This window comes from Poecilia formosa, unplaced genomic scaffold, assembly GCF_000485575.1.
Source record: "Poecilia formosa unplaced genomic scaffold, Poecilia_formosa-5.1.2 Scaffold184, whole genome shotgun sequence".
NCBI classification, from domain to species: Eukaryota; Metazoa; Chordata; class Actinopteri; order Cyprinodontiformes; family Poeciliidae; genus Poecilia; species Poecilia formosa.
The window spans coordinates 1010005-1026818 of record NW_006800123.1 but is presented as its reverse complement, the minus strand read 5'-3'; the positions used below and the strand labels follow the sequence as shown (position 1 = coordinate 1026818).

At 37.8% G+C, this 16814-nt stretch overlaps 1 protein-coding gene across 1 annotated transcript in view; it reads left to right on the top strand.

The window, feature by feature from the left end:
- Positions 1-16814, top strand: part of LOC103147556 (cadherin-7) — a 130165-nt gene that overhangs the window by 41404 nt on the left and 71947 nt on the right. Inside the window, exon 3 of the mRNA XM_007565956.2 lies at positions 12641-12935. Within this exon, the coding sequence (XP_007566018.1) occupies positions 12641-12935 (295 nt within the window). The remainder of the gene's footprint in view (positions 1-12640; positions 12936-16814) is intronic.

The window sequence follows — 16814 nt, the reverse complement described above, 5'->3', positions numbered from 1 at the left end:
TTTAACAGCTCAAATTAATTATTTAATATATGTATGTACTAAGTAGTAATGTACCCACTTTAACAGATGATGATTTGCTCTTAGTTTACCGTAAAGGTTGTTTCACAGCAAATAATGACAGAAATTTTGGTTTGATCAAGAGTTTTATTGACCTGCTCACTGAACCAACAGGCTGTAGGAGTGAGGTGATAATCGGTGGTGTGAGTAAAAGCATTGTTTTATACACAAAAACATTACATTTGTCATTATTTATTAGTCATAGCAATGCTTCACAGCAATAAATCTCATGTACCTTGGAAAGCCTGTTTATTCTCCTTTAAATCGTTCCACACTTATGAGGAAAATGCATCTCTAGGTTCAGCAGCAGAGTTAAGTATGTCTGTGATGGCCAAGAAAAGTCTGCTGCTGCATAAAAGATCTACCAGAAACTGAATTAGTTTTGCAGGGTCTTGGTCAGGACTAATGGGATGTGTTAGGGCACAGTAGTATCCCCAATTCTGCCTCATCCAGATTTAGTTTCCCCAAACGATTTCTGTATGCTCAAAACTATCACTGTGAGGTTGTGGTGATGGCTTATTTGGGTCATTTGTGGAACACGAGGAGCGGTGTTATGATGTGGTCAGAGGGAATTTTAAACACAGCAGGACTTGTGGAAGGATCATTATGGGAAGGTGCTGCTGACCAATAGAGGCTGAAGGAAAAGCACAGAGATAAGGTTGATAAGAAAAGCATCTGATTTTGGTCACCAGATGTTTTACAGTTGAATCTTTTAAACAAACAAACAAAATAAATAAATAAATAAAAAAGGTGCACAAGTTCCAGAAATGACTACAAGGTAAGAAAAAAGGTTTGCACAAATCCTGAGTTGACGCCAATATAAGAAACTGAGACACTTAATGAAAAACGTGGAAAACTAAGAAACGAAAAATATTTGGATTTTCAGAACCTCATCCTACTGTAGTGTATACAAGTTTTGTTGTTGGTTTAATGGTTTGAATCTTTGGTTATGTGACTTCAGCATCATTTTTAAAATGCATGTTTTGTTCTGCCTTTTCCTTTTAAAAATGTTTCTCTGTGTGTTGCACAGAGATACATTTTATGATCTTCCAGACTACAAATATTTGCTAGATTTTTCCATGTTAATCTTTTTTGCTTTGCAACACTCTGGCCATTAAACTAATTGGTACTTTTCTTATTTTCGCACATAGAAGCCAGCTGCAGTCAGTTGTAACTACTAAGAAAATCAACTTGAAAATTACTTCAGAACTGGCAACACCATTGAATTACTTATCAAAGAAGATGTGTAGAAATTGAAATTGATTTCGCACTCAACATATATTAAAATTGTGCAACAATTATATTTATTTTTTTCCTGGTAAAGTCTTATCATTTTTAATTTACACATTTCATATTATGGCCAGTTAAAACAACAGGGAAAATAATAATTTAGAAGGTTTTGAACATTTCAGAATCATGATTTACGTTAATGCCAATAACAACACCATCTTCAATAAAAAGCTATTACACAGAACCTGAATTTTCATCCGGATCCTGTTTTGGTTTACATATAACCTTTTTTTTTTTTTTTAATTATTCTTTGCAAATATTGTAAATGAAAACTTCCCATGAAGCGCAGTTGGACTCTGTTAAAAACAGGTCCAGACAGTGTTATGAAAACCTCTTTAGGACTTTAAGTGCTTGTTTCTTTGTGTGTCTTGAATATTATTTCCTGGCAGATCCTGGTTGAAGGTTCTTTTGCACCAAAGGCGAGGTCATGTGTAATGTGCTTCGTAAAAGTGTGGCGAACGCATAAATAGATACATTTAGCACCTACATTAGTATTTTATTTAGTTTTTTTTTCTCATTCACACAAAGAACCAAAAATGCCTCAATGAGGTATTGGATTTCCGTGCGATTTTCTTCGCATGGGGATCTTGACACATACCTTTTAAGGCGGGAGAAAATCCCGATTCAATTTCCACATACGGCAACAGAGCCATTATGTCCCCGGTGTTATGACTCAGTCAGCAGGTGCAGATATGAGCTGTCGCTGTCTGTTGGAAACAAAAACGAATGAATGGCAGTCGCAATGCCGAAAATCATTTTTCTTGACTTTCACCAAAAGCCGTCTCTCTGGTGTGAACAGCTGCCGCCTCGGAGACGCAGCGGTCTCATCCCTGCTGAAAACGGCGCCTTCAGCATTTTCATATTTATCCTCTAAAAATAACCGTCTGCACTTTGCTTTTGTGTCTGCTGTCAAGACGTGACACATGTCTGTATCTGTTTGCGCTGAAACTAGTTGTAGCCCTCACCCTATCGGAGCGTTTTAATCAATAATATGCAGCAGAAGACACGGTTTCTCCTAATCGTAAAGAGAATGTGGCTCCTCTGAGGACAATATAGTGACACTTCAATTATTTTAGTTTATATTTCAACTGCTGTTTCTGCCAGTGTACAGACACATCTACTGATCTCCGTCAACTGACATTTCAGGTGCATTTTTTCCTCTTTCACATCTGGCAGAACAGCTGTCGTAATCATTAAAGAAACCTCTCAGAATTGCTTGTGGGAACTTCTTTCATGTCTCGACGCGTTCAGATAGAAAACAAAGCAAATATTTGCTCCTCTTTGTGTAGCCTTCTTAAAGATCTTATCAAATCAACAATTTACAGCTCTTATTTTGCATATTTTGGAAAGGAACTACAACTGCTGTCCCTTACGAAAGTATAAATGTAACTTAAAACTTCACATTTTCCCTGAAAAAAAAACAAAAAAACAATCTTAAGCATATTTTTTGTCCTATTCTGATCTGTGTTTGGGTTGCTTTCCTTCAGCAGGGAGAGGAAAGTTGAAAAGAGTTGCTTGGAAGATGGGGCAAGGCAAAAAAAAAGACATAAAAAAGGACATAGGCTCTGGAGAAGCTGCAGAGATTTACAGCTCTTTTAATGGGACAGCTATTAGCATGTCTCAGCAATCCATAAATTGGGGTTTGATGTTAGACTGGCAAGAAGAAAGCAAATGATGAACTTAGACTGAGGGGGAAAAAAAAGACAGAAAATGATGAAAGATGGTTCAAAGAAATTAAAAGCAACAGTTAGTTGAGTTCAGATATTCAGCAATCTCCTGTATTCTTCATAAATTTGGTCCAGAACTCTCCCACATTCCTTATATAGATTGTGTGTTGATGCTTAAATAAAATCTACGGCCCACTTTTCTAAAAGTGTCAAAACTAGTCAATGGCAGCATCATGATTGGGGACTGCTTTTCATTGGGAAGAATCTTTTTTTTTTTTTCCTGCTTTTTTTGAAAAAAAAAAGTTTACATTTCTCAAAATCTTTGGATCACTGAAAAACAATACAATTAGAGCTTTTATCTTTTTGAATCCCAGTGATACTGAACATCCAAATTAACAATACAATAACCTCTCTAGAAGAAAGCTAAAGGTGTGGAATGATCGACGCAAAGTCCAGAAACAAGATTTTACAGCTTATCTGCAGGATTAGCTAACCATCTTATAGATTTAGTAAATTTGTGTGACGTATGTTTGGAAAAACATTGTCGAATTGTTGGGCGCTTAAAAATGAATGTGGTTATTCAACAGAAATGGCCTTAACTTACACTACTAAAGGGTGTGAAACCCTATGTAACTAGGTCATTAGATCTTTCTCAGAACAGCATCTTCACTAGGCATGTCCTTTAAAAGAATATGAATTGTAGGAAGGGAATAATGCAAAAATTAAGAAACAAACAAGTAGTTTAAGCATATAACAGCATATTTCATTTAGAATATCTTCAATATTGATAAAAACAAACAAATGCATAAGTCATTCAAATCACGAAGAGTAATTACCAAGAGCTAAGCCCAAATTTAAAACATTTCAACTTCGCCTGTGTGGCAGCGGTGGACCTTGCATGGGATTCATCCCGCTGCATTGCAGAGCTATTTTACCTCTGCACAGCACAGACATGAATGGGTTTGGAAGCAGAGTGCAGTGCTCCAGACATCTTACTTGAAGAAGCTCAACATATCCAGCTGTTCTGTTTTCCCCCAAATGTTTCCTGACCTGAAGTCAGGGTGACCTCGCTGGATGTCCCTCCCTTGCACAAATTTTATCTGTATAAAAAATTTTTTGTTTTACTGGAGAATAAACTCAATGTTCAACTACGTTGTTTGGAACTCGCTCTCAAACTTGTCTTAAATCTTTTGCTTGCTAATACTTGATTTTGTTGAATGTTGTTTTATGTTTAAATGTCCCACAACAGAAAACCAATAAAAGTCCTGCTATTACAGCATTGGTTGCAGTAACTTGATCAAGTGGCACTTGCAAAAGTTCCCACATTTCTTTCACTGTCACGTTAAAACTGCAGATTTCAGAGCTGCTCAGGAGAGTGAGACGGCTTAGATCAGAACACATTCGTGAAATGGTCCAGTCAGTTTTCATTCCCCTGATTCTAAGATCTTTAAAGGGCAGAATAACTAAAATATTCCCTAAAACTGAATGTAACACACAATTTCCTTCTTCACTCCGTATCCAACTTCACCTTTTACCCCCTGCAAAAAAAAAAAAAATTACTCAGAAATACAATCCACAGATGCTTCAGTTGTCTCTGATAATGACAGGAGACAAACAAATAAAAGAAAGCACAATTTCTTCTGGCATACCTGTCAGGAAATTATAGCATCCACATAAGTCTGCTGTCGTAAAAGCTGGTGCATACAGAGATGTGACTGATTCCACCTGACAGTTAAAATATTTTTTCCTGTCTTATTGAAACTACACGATATATGAGCTGGCAGAATGAAAAAGTGTTAAAATACTGAAAAAACAAACAAAAAAACAGTTCAAACATAAGTATGCAAGTGAAACACGTTTATTCTTTTTAGGGGAAATGTGCGACAAGCCTATGTGTACAAATCCCATGCAACTGTGCTCTGCTTGGTGAAAACCCACAGTCTCCCTATAATGATTACTAATTCCCCACCTCCCAGTTGGAAATGAAAGAGCCACTGAGCCTCGCTCTCAAAGCACAGCTCCATGGCTACTCACCAGAACATGGCCGAGTGAATAGATGCAAAACCAAGCATGTCTGGAGCCGATGTCACTGACAGCTGCTCCTTCTGCGAATGTGGCTCTTTTCTTGTGTTGGAGTGACCCTTTTGTTCTGTCTAATGCTTGGTTCCATTTGATTTTTGCATACGTTTTAGTCATACTTGCTGTATAGTTGGACGCAATAATGTTAGGCACTCAATATTTTGCTTTTTAACACATTATTATTTAGTCTGTGATTTACACTCAGGATGATCTAACAGAAAATCTGTCTTTCCTGGTATCTTTTTTAAGATTTAGCTCTCTGCATGCTTCTTCCAGTTTATTTTATTTTTTTCGATTAGCTGTCAAACTTGGTGCTATCTTTTGTTACCATGCAAATTGTGACATTGTCATGTAAGATAATTCTGTAACAATTTGGCCTAAAACCATTTTAGTGTTGCCCTCTTTGTTGTAAAGTTGAAAAATGTCAATAGGCGTTTTTACCTTAACTCGGTTTTAATTGCAATTAAATATGTCATTATTATCATGTTTTTATTTCTTTACAGAGTAATCTTGGGGAAGTGGCCAAATCTGGGAAGGCGAACAGTAGTTCTCTGTTTTCTCCATTCTTTAAGAAGAAGCATAATGCCTTGTGTTTGAGTTACTTTATGTTGTCAAATGGACACCATTTACCTCGTCGGACACCAACCAGGCCTGGGTTTCATTAGTGAAATTGAACTGATAACTAGTATTTAGCTCATTTATGATCTGAGAAACAGGGAAAATGCTGTTTCAGATATTGTCAAGTTGTTTCATGGAAGTGACACAAACTTTCAGAGCACTGGAAATGTTAAATGTGTGTGAAAGGTCAGATCTGATGTTTGTGTTCGCTAAACACTGGCGCCAATTTGTGAGGAGGGCCCCTCATTGTTGCCCTCCCATGTTTGTCAAATTCCTGATGCACATTTCTGTTTGAACTCCTTTGTGAAAAATCTGAGAGTAGTTCTATATTGATGGCTGTTAGGTAGTGGAGGGGGGGGAAGCTGTTTCTCTACTCGGAGTGAGTAATGCTCGTGCTTTTGTGTCCATTTTGAGGTGTGGAGGCTTCGCTGAGTGCAGGGCATTTTATTCTCCTAAAAAAAATGTGTTCAGGATCCTTAAAACATCTGTTGTGCAGCTTGTGTATCTTTATTTATTTGAACTTCTGACAGAAGCAAAATGTGTTTTCCTTTTGGTGCTTTGGACATTCACCGAGGAAAAAAAAAAACACCCAGTTTTGCACCTTCATGCATCTGTTTTCTTCATGTACCTGATGGTGGAAATCAACAATTCAAATGTTTGATCTCATCAAGCAGAAAGTCTTGTTTAAAAACTCTGAATCACTGGGCTGTTACTGGCTCTTTCATGCTTTCTGACCTGCCTCCTCCGTCGCCGAGCGGTACACGAGCATATTCAGAAGTTAACAGGCTGGTCCCCGGAGATCTGCCAGCACACAAAGTGATGATAAGTGTCAGGACTGATTTCAGAAGACTCTGTGTTTAGATCCCACCCCTCCTCGCAATTCCCCGGGGTGCCTTTGAGCTACACCGCCGAGCAGCGCCATGCTCCGTGCTGGTTTACGGCTCGCCCTCAGGGAAGCAAAGAGGGAAGAATCGCTAAGCTACTATTTTGATTTTATTTTTTTTTGCAAGTGAAGCAGCTTCGTGAAAGTAATAAGAATCGAGTCTCCAAATAGCACCTTAAAGTGAGAAGCTGGCATTTTGAGGCGGAGAGATAAAAATCATTTATTCGGGTCTTATTCTTAATAAGAACCTCCCCCTCCCCCCACCCGCCTGCACATATTTCATGCAGCGTTTAGTAGTGGCGAGGTGAAGCCAGTCGCCTTTCTTTTTGTGAGGCTTTCACCACCGAGGGGAAAGTTGGAGACACAGCAAGCCAAACAGTTCACTGAAAAGACCACATGGTGTGCTTGACCCGCTGACCCGGCCCGCTTTGTCCTTCTTGTCTGTGGCATTCACTGGAAACAAACTGCCACGGATGGCTTCCTCCAGATTAAATGTTGACTCTCTCCAAGACTGACAATTTACCTCGGCTTTGCTCCCGACAGCAGGAGATGGTGAATAAACATGGCGGGCTCCGTATAAGAGAGGCCACGTATATATATGTGTGTGCGTGCTAAAGCTTGAGGACACAGCCAATGCAATCATCGTGGCCCCTCAGTGCAGCATCTATCAGGAAGCTGATGGATTCCATTAATAAAAGACCTTTGGTGTTGTATCCTCTGTACAGCATGTAGTCTGTCAGTGCCACCAAAATAATATTGACCTAATCATTCTCCTCCCCTGGAGCACCGACTTGCAACCTGAAATAACGCTGTTATTTATCCCATAATGAGATGTTGACATTTACAGATAAATTGAGAGAAGACTTTCACCAATATCACTGCGCGAGTACGTGGCAACATAAATAAAACGTTGTCCAACAGGCGTTTTCCGACGTTGCTCTACGCAGTAAACAACGGCCGAAGCGAGTGACTAATTGAAAACTGCAGCCGACGTTTTATGATTCTAGACGAGGAGCGGTATTGAACGCCTCCAAAGGATTTTTTAAGAACATTTTTGTTTTTGCTGAATGGAGTAAAACAATAGCTTTCTTGTCCTCCTTAGCTCCGGCTCAATTACAGCGAGGAAAAAGTAAGCCTCGCCAAACCACAGGGCAACTGAAGAGGAAGGCGGACAGGCTGTGTCCTGTCTTCGTTCATTAAAAGATCCTGACCAAGTTAGAGATTGAAAAAGTGAAGAGTTCTTGCACTCGGATCGAACTTTGCTTAAGAGTTCGACGAGGTGGCGGGCTGACTCAGAGCCACAGCTTCCCAGTGTTTATCGGAAGCTCTGGAGCTCTGTGACAAAAAGGAAGATCCACTCACGATGTTGTTCCATCAATCAATATGTTATGATGGTCTGTGTCGAATCTGGAATTGACATTTAGTCAAACCAATTCAGATCACATAATTCATTCTTTGTATTTGTGATAATTTTGTTATCAGAGAATCTTTCTCATTCACTGCATGGCCTTGTTTGCTGAGGGCTTTCATTTTTATAATATTGTCCACTCATTCAGCTCTGCACACTTTGGTTTAGGCCGGCGAGTCAATCATTACCTTCTTCTTTGTCTCTTTGTTTACTTATGACCTATATGGCAAGAACAGAGATTTTTTTTCTTTTTTTCCCCAGACCTGCAAAAAATGAAAAAGCTTAGAGGTTCCTTGCTCTTGACTCATTTTTGGCAGAATGTTTTTAAATCACCAGATGCAACGGAAACAAAAAGATAATGTAGACAGAGAGTAAAAGTGATCAGAGAAAGTGGTCTTGCACATTATATTTGTTTGCTTAGATTTATAAAAGCCAAGTGGCAAAAAACAGTTCTAATTAAAGAAAATTTAAACAATTCAGCATAGTTCACCTACTTTTAATTTTTTAATTTTACAACCCACCTATACCACGCATTTTTTTTAAGCATCACTGTTCAGTCTTTTCATAGAAATAGTACTGTCTCCTTTGTCACGCTTAGATGTTGAATTAGATAACCTTTCTTCCTATACGTCTCGCTCCTTTTCGGCATTTCCTAAGGGCGTCCATTTTCTTGAGATTGATCATAAGATAAAGTTTAGCAGGATTTTAGAGCTGCATGAATGTATCTGAACCAAGGTAAGAACTTTGGATAAAATAAGGCAATTTATTTGCAAGGGCAGGGGATTATTACCTATTCTGTTCTTTTCAGTCACTAAATCTCAAGGTACAGCTGAAGAGAAGTGTTTGTGAATCTTAACAATAGAGCCTCAACTGGGACATTAATATGTTCAGTGTGGGCTGGACTGAAAATCTGCAGCTTTTGTTGCAGTCAGTTTTACTTGAATGAACAACATTATAAATGGGAGACTTGTGAAACACAGGTCATTTGGTAAATTTTAATTATGTTGTTATGCTCTCAGTAGTAACATGAATCAGGTTTTGTATAGTTATTGCCCAGTTTCTGTGACATTGTTCTACATAGCCATTTACTGATTCCTGGAGATTTTTATTTGTAGCCTGTTTGTGTAGCAATTTGGCAGGAGAGCTATAGCCTTGGGACTTAGACCGACAAAATGTTTAGGAAGCCTAAGTGGAAACTTTATTTGATAAAAGTTTAAAACAAAATGTCAAGAATCAGGAAAAAAAAACAAAAAAAAAACATGCCCCGTAAATGTGTGCTCTGGATGGTCATTTTTCAGTTTGTGGTGATAGAAAGAGACATTGACACTCTGCAGTGAGCTGACAGCTGAAGAGCATCTGCCTGCCCATCTTTGAACACCAAACGCTGCCTTCACTTCATGTGTATATAAAAAAAGGTCCATCAAATATTCTGACATCAATTATATTCAAGGTTTGTTTGTGTCATCATGACTTCAGTTTCTTCAGAGTTTTTCAAGGATTATTTTGTCATAGTCATGATTTTAAAACGGGAGTCCATGCCAACTTTAAAGACCTGACATGCTCCAGGATTTCATCTGTCGGAAGAATTTTTTCTTTAATTAACTTCACAGCATTCAGAATAAACATAGTGCAGCAAAATGAAAACTATTATCACATGTAATGTTATGTATGAATTCCAATTTAGTTGTTAAATTTGATACACAGAGCTGTGAAAAAAGTTTTCCTCCTTTTCTGTTTTTGCTTTTGTCACACTTCAAAGTCTCAAATCATCAAACTGATTTTGAGACTAGAGAAACATAGCCACAGTTAATACAAAATACAGACTGCAGATAAGAATTTGATTTAGAAATACCGTATTTTTCAGACTATAAGTCGCTACTCCCCCCACGTTTTGACGGTGCGGCTTTTCTGTAGATTTTTATTCAACCACCAGGGGGCTCTTTAGCAGGAAATGAATCATTGGAAGTCAAAAATAGAAATCAAAGAAGAAAGTGCTGATTTTCATTTAGAACAAGCACATGCTCACAGCAGGCACAACGGAGAAATGTTTTGAAACTCATACCCCCTCATCAAGGAAACAACACAGAGAAGTTCAGCTTTTAAGTTGAAGGCTATCGATCTGGCAGTACACAACATCCTTAATCTGCGTCCTTAATAGCAGATGTACTCAGGACGAAGTGGAAAACCGAGAGCGGCGGAAATACCAGCAGCTTATAGCCCGGTGCGGCTTATAGCCCGGTGCAGCTTGTGTATGTATGTTTCCAGTTTTAAAAAAAACAAACAACTTTGTGGGTGCGGCTTATAGTGAGGTGAGCTTTATAGTCCGGAAAACACTGTAGTTAATAATGGTCCCAACTAACCTGGCCTTATATGATGCCTGGATATTGCAGAGTTAATGGTTGTATTAATTAAGCAATAGCCCGTCACACTGCTACCACCATATTTGATTGTTGGTATGAAAGCTAATTGTCTCTTTCTGACATGATGTGGTAATTTTATGCCAAAAGTAACAGTATGCACATCTTCCAAAAACGTTGTTTTGTCTTGTCAGCTGCACAGAACATTTTCCAGAACTTCTTGGCTATCCTCATTTTTTTTTCTTTTTCTTTTTCTGGAAAATGTGAGATAAGCCTTTGTGTTCTTTTGTCAGTAGTGATCTTTGTCTTGGGACTCTCCAGTGGATGCTGTTTTTCGCTGTCTCTTTCTTATTGTAGAATCATGAACACTGACCTTAACTGAGGCAAAGTGAACCTTGCATTGTGGCATATGTTGATCACCTGGGCGGTAGACACCAACAAATTATTCCATGTATTTTTTTTATACATATTAAACAGAAAAAAAAAAGATTCCTAAAACAAACTTAAAGACAAACAAATCATACCTGCGCTTATTTTCAGGGGATTATGTTTGGTGGGCAGTTGGCAGTTTTCCAGAGTGGTTGTGGAAAAAAAACAAAAAAAACATTATCACAGAATAGAATACACAAGGCTGCAAGGCCAAAGATCTTGAAACGTGGTCTCTGAAAAGTTTGAAACATTATCAGGAAGTTCCACAATCATGAAACTTTGAAAAGATTTCATGGAAGCAGTTCAAAAAGGAAACGCGACAGAAGAAAATCCGTGAAGGTTAGTGGCGTTTCTGAGAACGTGAAGAGCTTCAGGGTGATCCAGTTCAACCTGGAGTTGCTGCCTCAGCCTTTGCTGTACAACACAACATGGAACAAGAGGATATCCAAAGGCCAGACAAAAAAAATAAAAATACTGAAGGAAGTAGAGAAACATCTGGACGTAACATGTCCAGCATAAAATATGTCACTTTATAGATGGTTGAAATAAACAAGATAGTAAAGCCTGTAAAGATATCAGGAAAGAAATCCAGATATCAGGATATCAGCACATTTACAGGTTTGCAACAGAAAATGTCATTTGTAACTTTCCACTTATTTCATAGTAGTAAACGTAATACCTTATTAATAAAAATGGATACAAAGACATGCACGAATTGTACATTTTCCCTACTTTTATTTCCTCTAAAGTTTATATATTGATACTTTTTGTCTGTATGCTGTTAACACTTGAAAATCAAGGCTAAACTCCTTGTTTGCAATTCAGTCCTGGACAGTAATGCTGATTCTAATTCTGATTGTTTGCATTGATCTATCGCATAAAATCCCTATAAGGTACTTTGAACATGATGGTAGGCAGACGTTTTCAAAGTATGTCACGGCAAATCACTCCAAATCTCTGACTTCATCTTAGCTTATTAGGATTTATGGAGAAACTATCGTCCAAGGACGTGCTGAATGTCTATGTGGTGCACTGATACCGGGCTTCATTAACTTTAAGTTCAGCATTTCCTTAAAAAATATTAACCCTGGGCCAGGTTGCATAAACCCAAAGGCTTTTCAGAGATTATTTATACAGATGTATGCAGAGGAAAACTTTATCTCTATATTAATATTTTATGTTTTTTTTAAATAAAAGAAAATGCAAACCAGTGTGCATTATTTCTATTTAATTAATTGCAATAGGTTTTGATGTCTGTCTTCAATGTGATTTTGTTTGACTTTATGAAGATTTTTTTCTTTAGTAATGACCATTGCATAGATTATAATAATATTGCATTGGGTGTCGGCATTTAGTTGCTGAGAACAAATGTTTTTTTTTTAATAAAATGATTAATGCATAATTATTGATCTCCTGATCTGATTTTAATGTGTTCTACAAACACCTGGTATTTTGTTGTCTGTACACATTTACAAATGACATGAAAGGGAAGCAAATTACACTGTTTGAATATTAAATACTTCATTAGGCTTGACTTCATAATTGCATTTGATACACAAATGTGCTAATATATGGGAAAATCATGAAATGTGCCGAAACACGACGTACTTTAAACTCTAATGCTGTTAAATCAATGAACTTGGCTTGTTATCTCTGAATAGGTTATGTGAGGTATCATCCTCACTGGTGTAATCATAATTTAATCATTGCTTTAGTGAGAATCCTGTGGGACAGAAGCCCTGAAGTCATGCTTTATTAAGCCAAGCATTTTGACTAAAATATGAAAGAAATTTTGCTCCAATAGAGCATTAAGTACCTTATATGACAGCTCCTCGTTCTTATCTTTTAACAGCTGCACTCTGATGTGGATAAAGGAGACGGCAAGGTGAAGTATGTGTTGTCTGGCGAGGGGGCCACCTCCATCTTCACTATCGACGAGAACACCGGAGACATCCATGCCACGAAGCGCCTCGATCGGGAGGCCCAGGCTTACTACACCCTCCAAGCTCAAGCCATTGACCGGATAACCAACTTACCTGTAGAGCCAAGGTCCGAGTTTGTGGTCAAGGTGCAGGACATCAACGACAATGAGCCGAAGTTCCTGGATGGGCCGTACCTGGCAGGGGTGCCAGAGATGTCACCTTTAGGTAAGCCCCCTGTTTTTTTATTGTAAACATGATCGGATGAGTTTCTCTTTCAACTCTCAGATCACTTTCTCTTTGACTTGCCCTCGCTCTAATGTCTCCGTTTGATAATTTTCCACCTCGCTGAATCCGTCTTCCTAGTTCTGCCTCTAGGTCATCAGGTGGGTTGGGACGTGTCCTGTGTTAATATGAGTCCAACACTCTGCAAGGCTGAAAATTGTGCTCATCAAATTTGACTTACATGAAATGTTGCTTGTTCACGAGCGCTGTGTAAATCAAGGTCAAGGTTAAACTTTTACTAATTTGCGCTTCTCATGGTCAGACTTTATTCCTGCAAATATGCTAGCAAGTAGGAAGCGAGACATTCTTCTGCTCAAGGTTTGTTGGGATTTGATGAGAGTGAAACTTATGTGACAAATGGTAATGAAAAGGCCACCTAATGGACTATTCAACAACCCCAGTAAAGTTCATTCTTGATTTGAACCATGTCTGTGAAGGGTTACAGCTGGCTCAGTTTTTAAGATAAGACAACACGATATCTTATGAAAATAGTGTTGCAACGCCGCTTAAAGCAATGTAACAGACAGAAAATCTTCTCACTTCAACATATTAACCTACTTCATTGTGGGGTTTTTTTCTTTTTTTTCTGAAACAGCTACATTTTTTAAGCCATGTCAGCTATTAGCATGAGATAATAATCAGATTGCTGTCAACATAAGGTAGCTACTTTGAGGTTTGTCATTGCACATTGCCAAACATGCTTCAAACCATTTTTGCTCTTTTTCCTTTGGCAGTTGGTGTGAACTGTGTAATTTTTCAGAGTTGTGACGGGTTGTTCTGAAAGTAAATAGAATTTTGAAAACACAAGCAGTGAAAAAATTATGTTGTACAATAATACTACGTTTCACATTTGAAATGATTTTTGATGTGTCAAATAAGGCATTTTGCCATGTAGCTGAATTTATTCTGTTATAAAATCGAGTGAGAAACTACAACTTAATCTTATTATTATGCCAGCTCGATAGACTTATTATTATCTGGGGTTGCCATTATATCTTTCCTAAAACGAATAGATAGCAGGTTATTTTTTCCCAGTGAAAGCTTCACCCAGTATTCTGTTCATTTTTTAGGAAAGGCAGGTAAAATGCCTGTGCTAGCTTGACTGGCTGTATGGTAGACAGCTGCATTATTGTACAATGAAGTGCAGCAGGATGGTAACATATTTACAGAGTTGCACAACCCCAGGCAGTTTGCTATATTAAAGCTTAGTGCATAAAAATGTAGGTGTTTTTGGAGATGGCTGGCCAAAAACCTCCCAAACATTGACTGTCTGACTGCAAGACAGGCACGCAAATGTGACCATGCACATGTAAAGGGTTTCTTTGTTGTTTTTGTTTTCTTGTCAGAAGTTTGTGATTTTGATTATAAAATACAAAGATTAAAATCTTGGAATATTAAGCGTATTTTCCTTATTTCTGTATCTCCTAACACCTTATGTTTATCACAATACCTGTACAAAATCTGTCTTGTGTATTTGGAGGTTTGTTAAATAGACCAAAACAAACGGTTAAAACATTATTTATACAAAAGGAAATGTCTCTTGGCATTATGTGAGCCTCCTCCAGGCGTGTTGAGTTGTTTACAGATTCAGAGTGATGTACACCTTTAACAGATCACCATCTCAGGACGACATCACTAAGCATAAAATGGCTTAAATTTACGAATGCCATCCAAGTCCATAGACTGTCCCAGGACATCACACTATGCTCATCATAGCTGCATTTGGTATTGCACTGAAACAAACCCCAAAAGACCTCCTATTGAATTAATTCATGGTCAAAATTTCTTCCGCAGTTCTGAATTAGTCCCTACTATCTTGTTGAAATTGTGAAGACATGCAAATGAGTAACAAAAACATCCCAAGGCCTTTTAGTTGAGCAGGTGGTTGAAGAACACAACATATTCACCTTGTGTTTTCTTTTTAATCGGAACATATTGTAACTAGTTTGGCAAAGCTAATTTGGATTTTTAAGTTCATTCTTAAGGGAAGCGTGTCCAAAGGGATAGAGAATCACTCGCTAAACTGACTTTGTGTTTCATCGCTTCTAATCTAAATAGCTAACCACACAAATCAATGCAGTAAAGAGCTTTGCAAAGTAATGATTGGAATATATTTACAAAGCTTTTAAACATTAAGACACGGAAGCAAACATATTTTTGGTTCTTTGTGTTTTTTATAAATACGAGTCACTCCGCTGTATAGCGGTGTGAAGCTCAATGAGTAGTAATTTACATATTTATTGCGTTAAATATGCCAGCACACACCTCTGGGCTTTGAACTGTTGATGAGTGACACGTGTTTGAAAACTAACTTAAGGTCTAAATCCATCCCGACACCCATGGGCATTTTTTTTTTCCTCCACAAATTGGTGTTCATATTAGCTGAAGCTTTCGAGCTGCTGAAAATGTCAAATTCTAATGAACACATTTCTATCCATCCATTCACTTCCCTCTTCACCATGACAACAAGGTAGGCAAAAGCATTACAACTTGGCCCAACTTGCGCCAGATTCTCCTGGGGGATTCCTGAGGTGATCCGAGGGATGCTGGGACCTGTGAGATATAACCAAAAATGTAGGGATTAGAGCTGTGAAAAAAGAAAAAAAAACTCTTTATTTGCAATTATTTATTTAAAATAAGTATTTAATTAAAATTAAAAATCAGCAAATAAAGTCAGATTCCTGATACTTGTGGTCTTCAGAAAAGGGAATCAGGAATTTTTATTTTAAATAAAAGTCTAAATTAATGTAGTTTAGTTAATCCGTGTGTGGTTCATAACACCAAAGGACGAACCATACACGGATTGGAAGTTCTTAGTCGGAAAGTATAAAAGGGTATTTGAAATCTTTGTACACTAAAAATGTGAACACTATAAATTCCATGGCCAAAACTTGTTATTCAACACAAAATAAATTGATTCTAGGCAGAAGAAAATATCTTTACTTCAGTAAACAGTGTACAGTTATTTATTTCTCCAGCCACAGACAGCAGTGAGTGGAGCCGGTGAGTTGACACAAGGGGCAGACTGGGGCACAGAGAGCTGCCTGGACCTTTTCATCTTGGATGACCCACTTTTCACACAAAGCATTTGTTGACAAGATCAAGTCTTTGGAAGAATGTTTTTTTTTTAAGGATGAGTTTTATCAGTTATATTCTGATTGGAAGTTGGAAATCATCCAGTTTTCTCAGATGTACAATAAACACAAAAAGTTGCGCGTCTTAACCTTGACAGCAAGGTGGACAGCGTGAATGCTGTACATGGAATCAACTTAACCTGTGCAGAGATAAAGTAGCATAGAGTGAAAACATGATTTTTATTTTGTATTTCATTGCACTCTATCATTTTTACTCCTAATTTTTTTGAAACCATAGCATAATAATCCATGGCCTATAAGCTGCAAAAAATAAAATAAATAAATAAATGTTCTTATATTTAAGCTTTTTTCCAAGAAAATAGTAAGAGGCACATTTTAGTTGGATGACATTGGTGAAACTCCATCAGAGGTGTAAGTGCTTGTGGTTAAGTGGTTACTGGGAGGAATGTGGGTGAGTGAGCTCTGCCCACAGAGCGAAGCCTTGAGAGGAAGAAATGACAGCTTGAGATTTTGGTAAAAAGTAAAAGGTGAGAGGCCAACTTTTTCAGTTTGCTTACAAACGGACATCTCGCTCTTTAAAATTGTTGCTCAAAAGAAGAAGAAGAAGAGAAAAAAAAAAAGCATTTTTACCTGTCTAAAACTGTGGGTTGCATCCAGCAGTTGGTGAATGTAAAATTTAAGTCAAGTGTAAACAAATTCGTGGATGGATGGATGGATGGATGGGTGG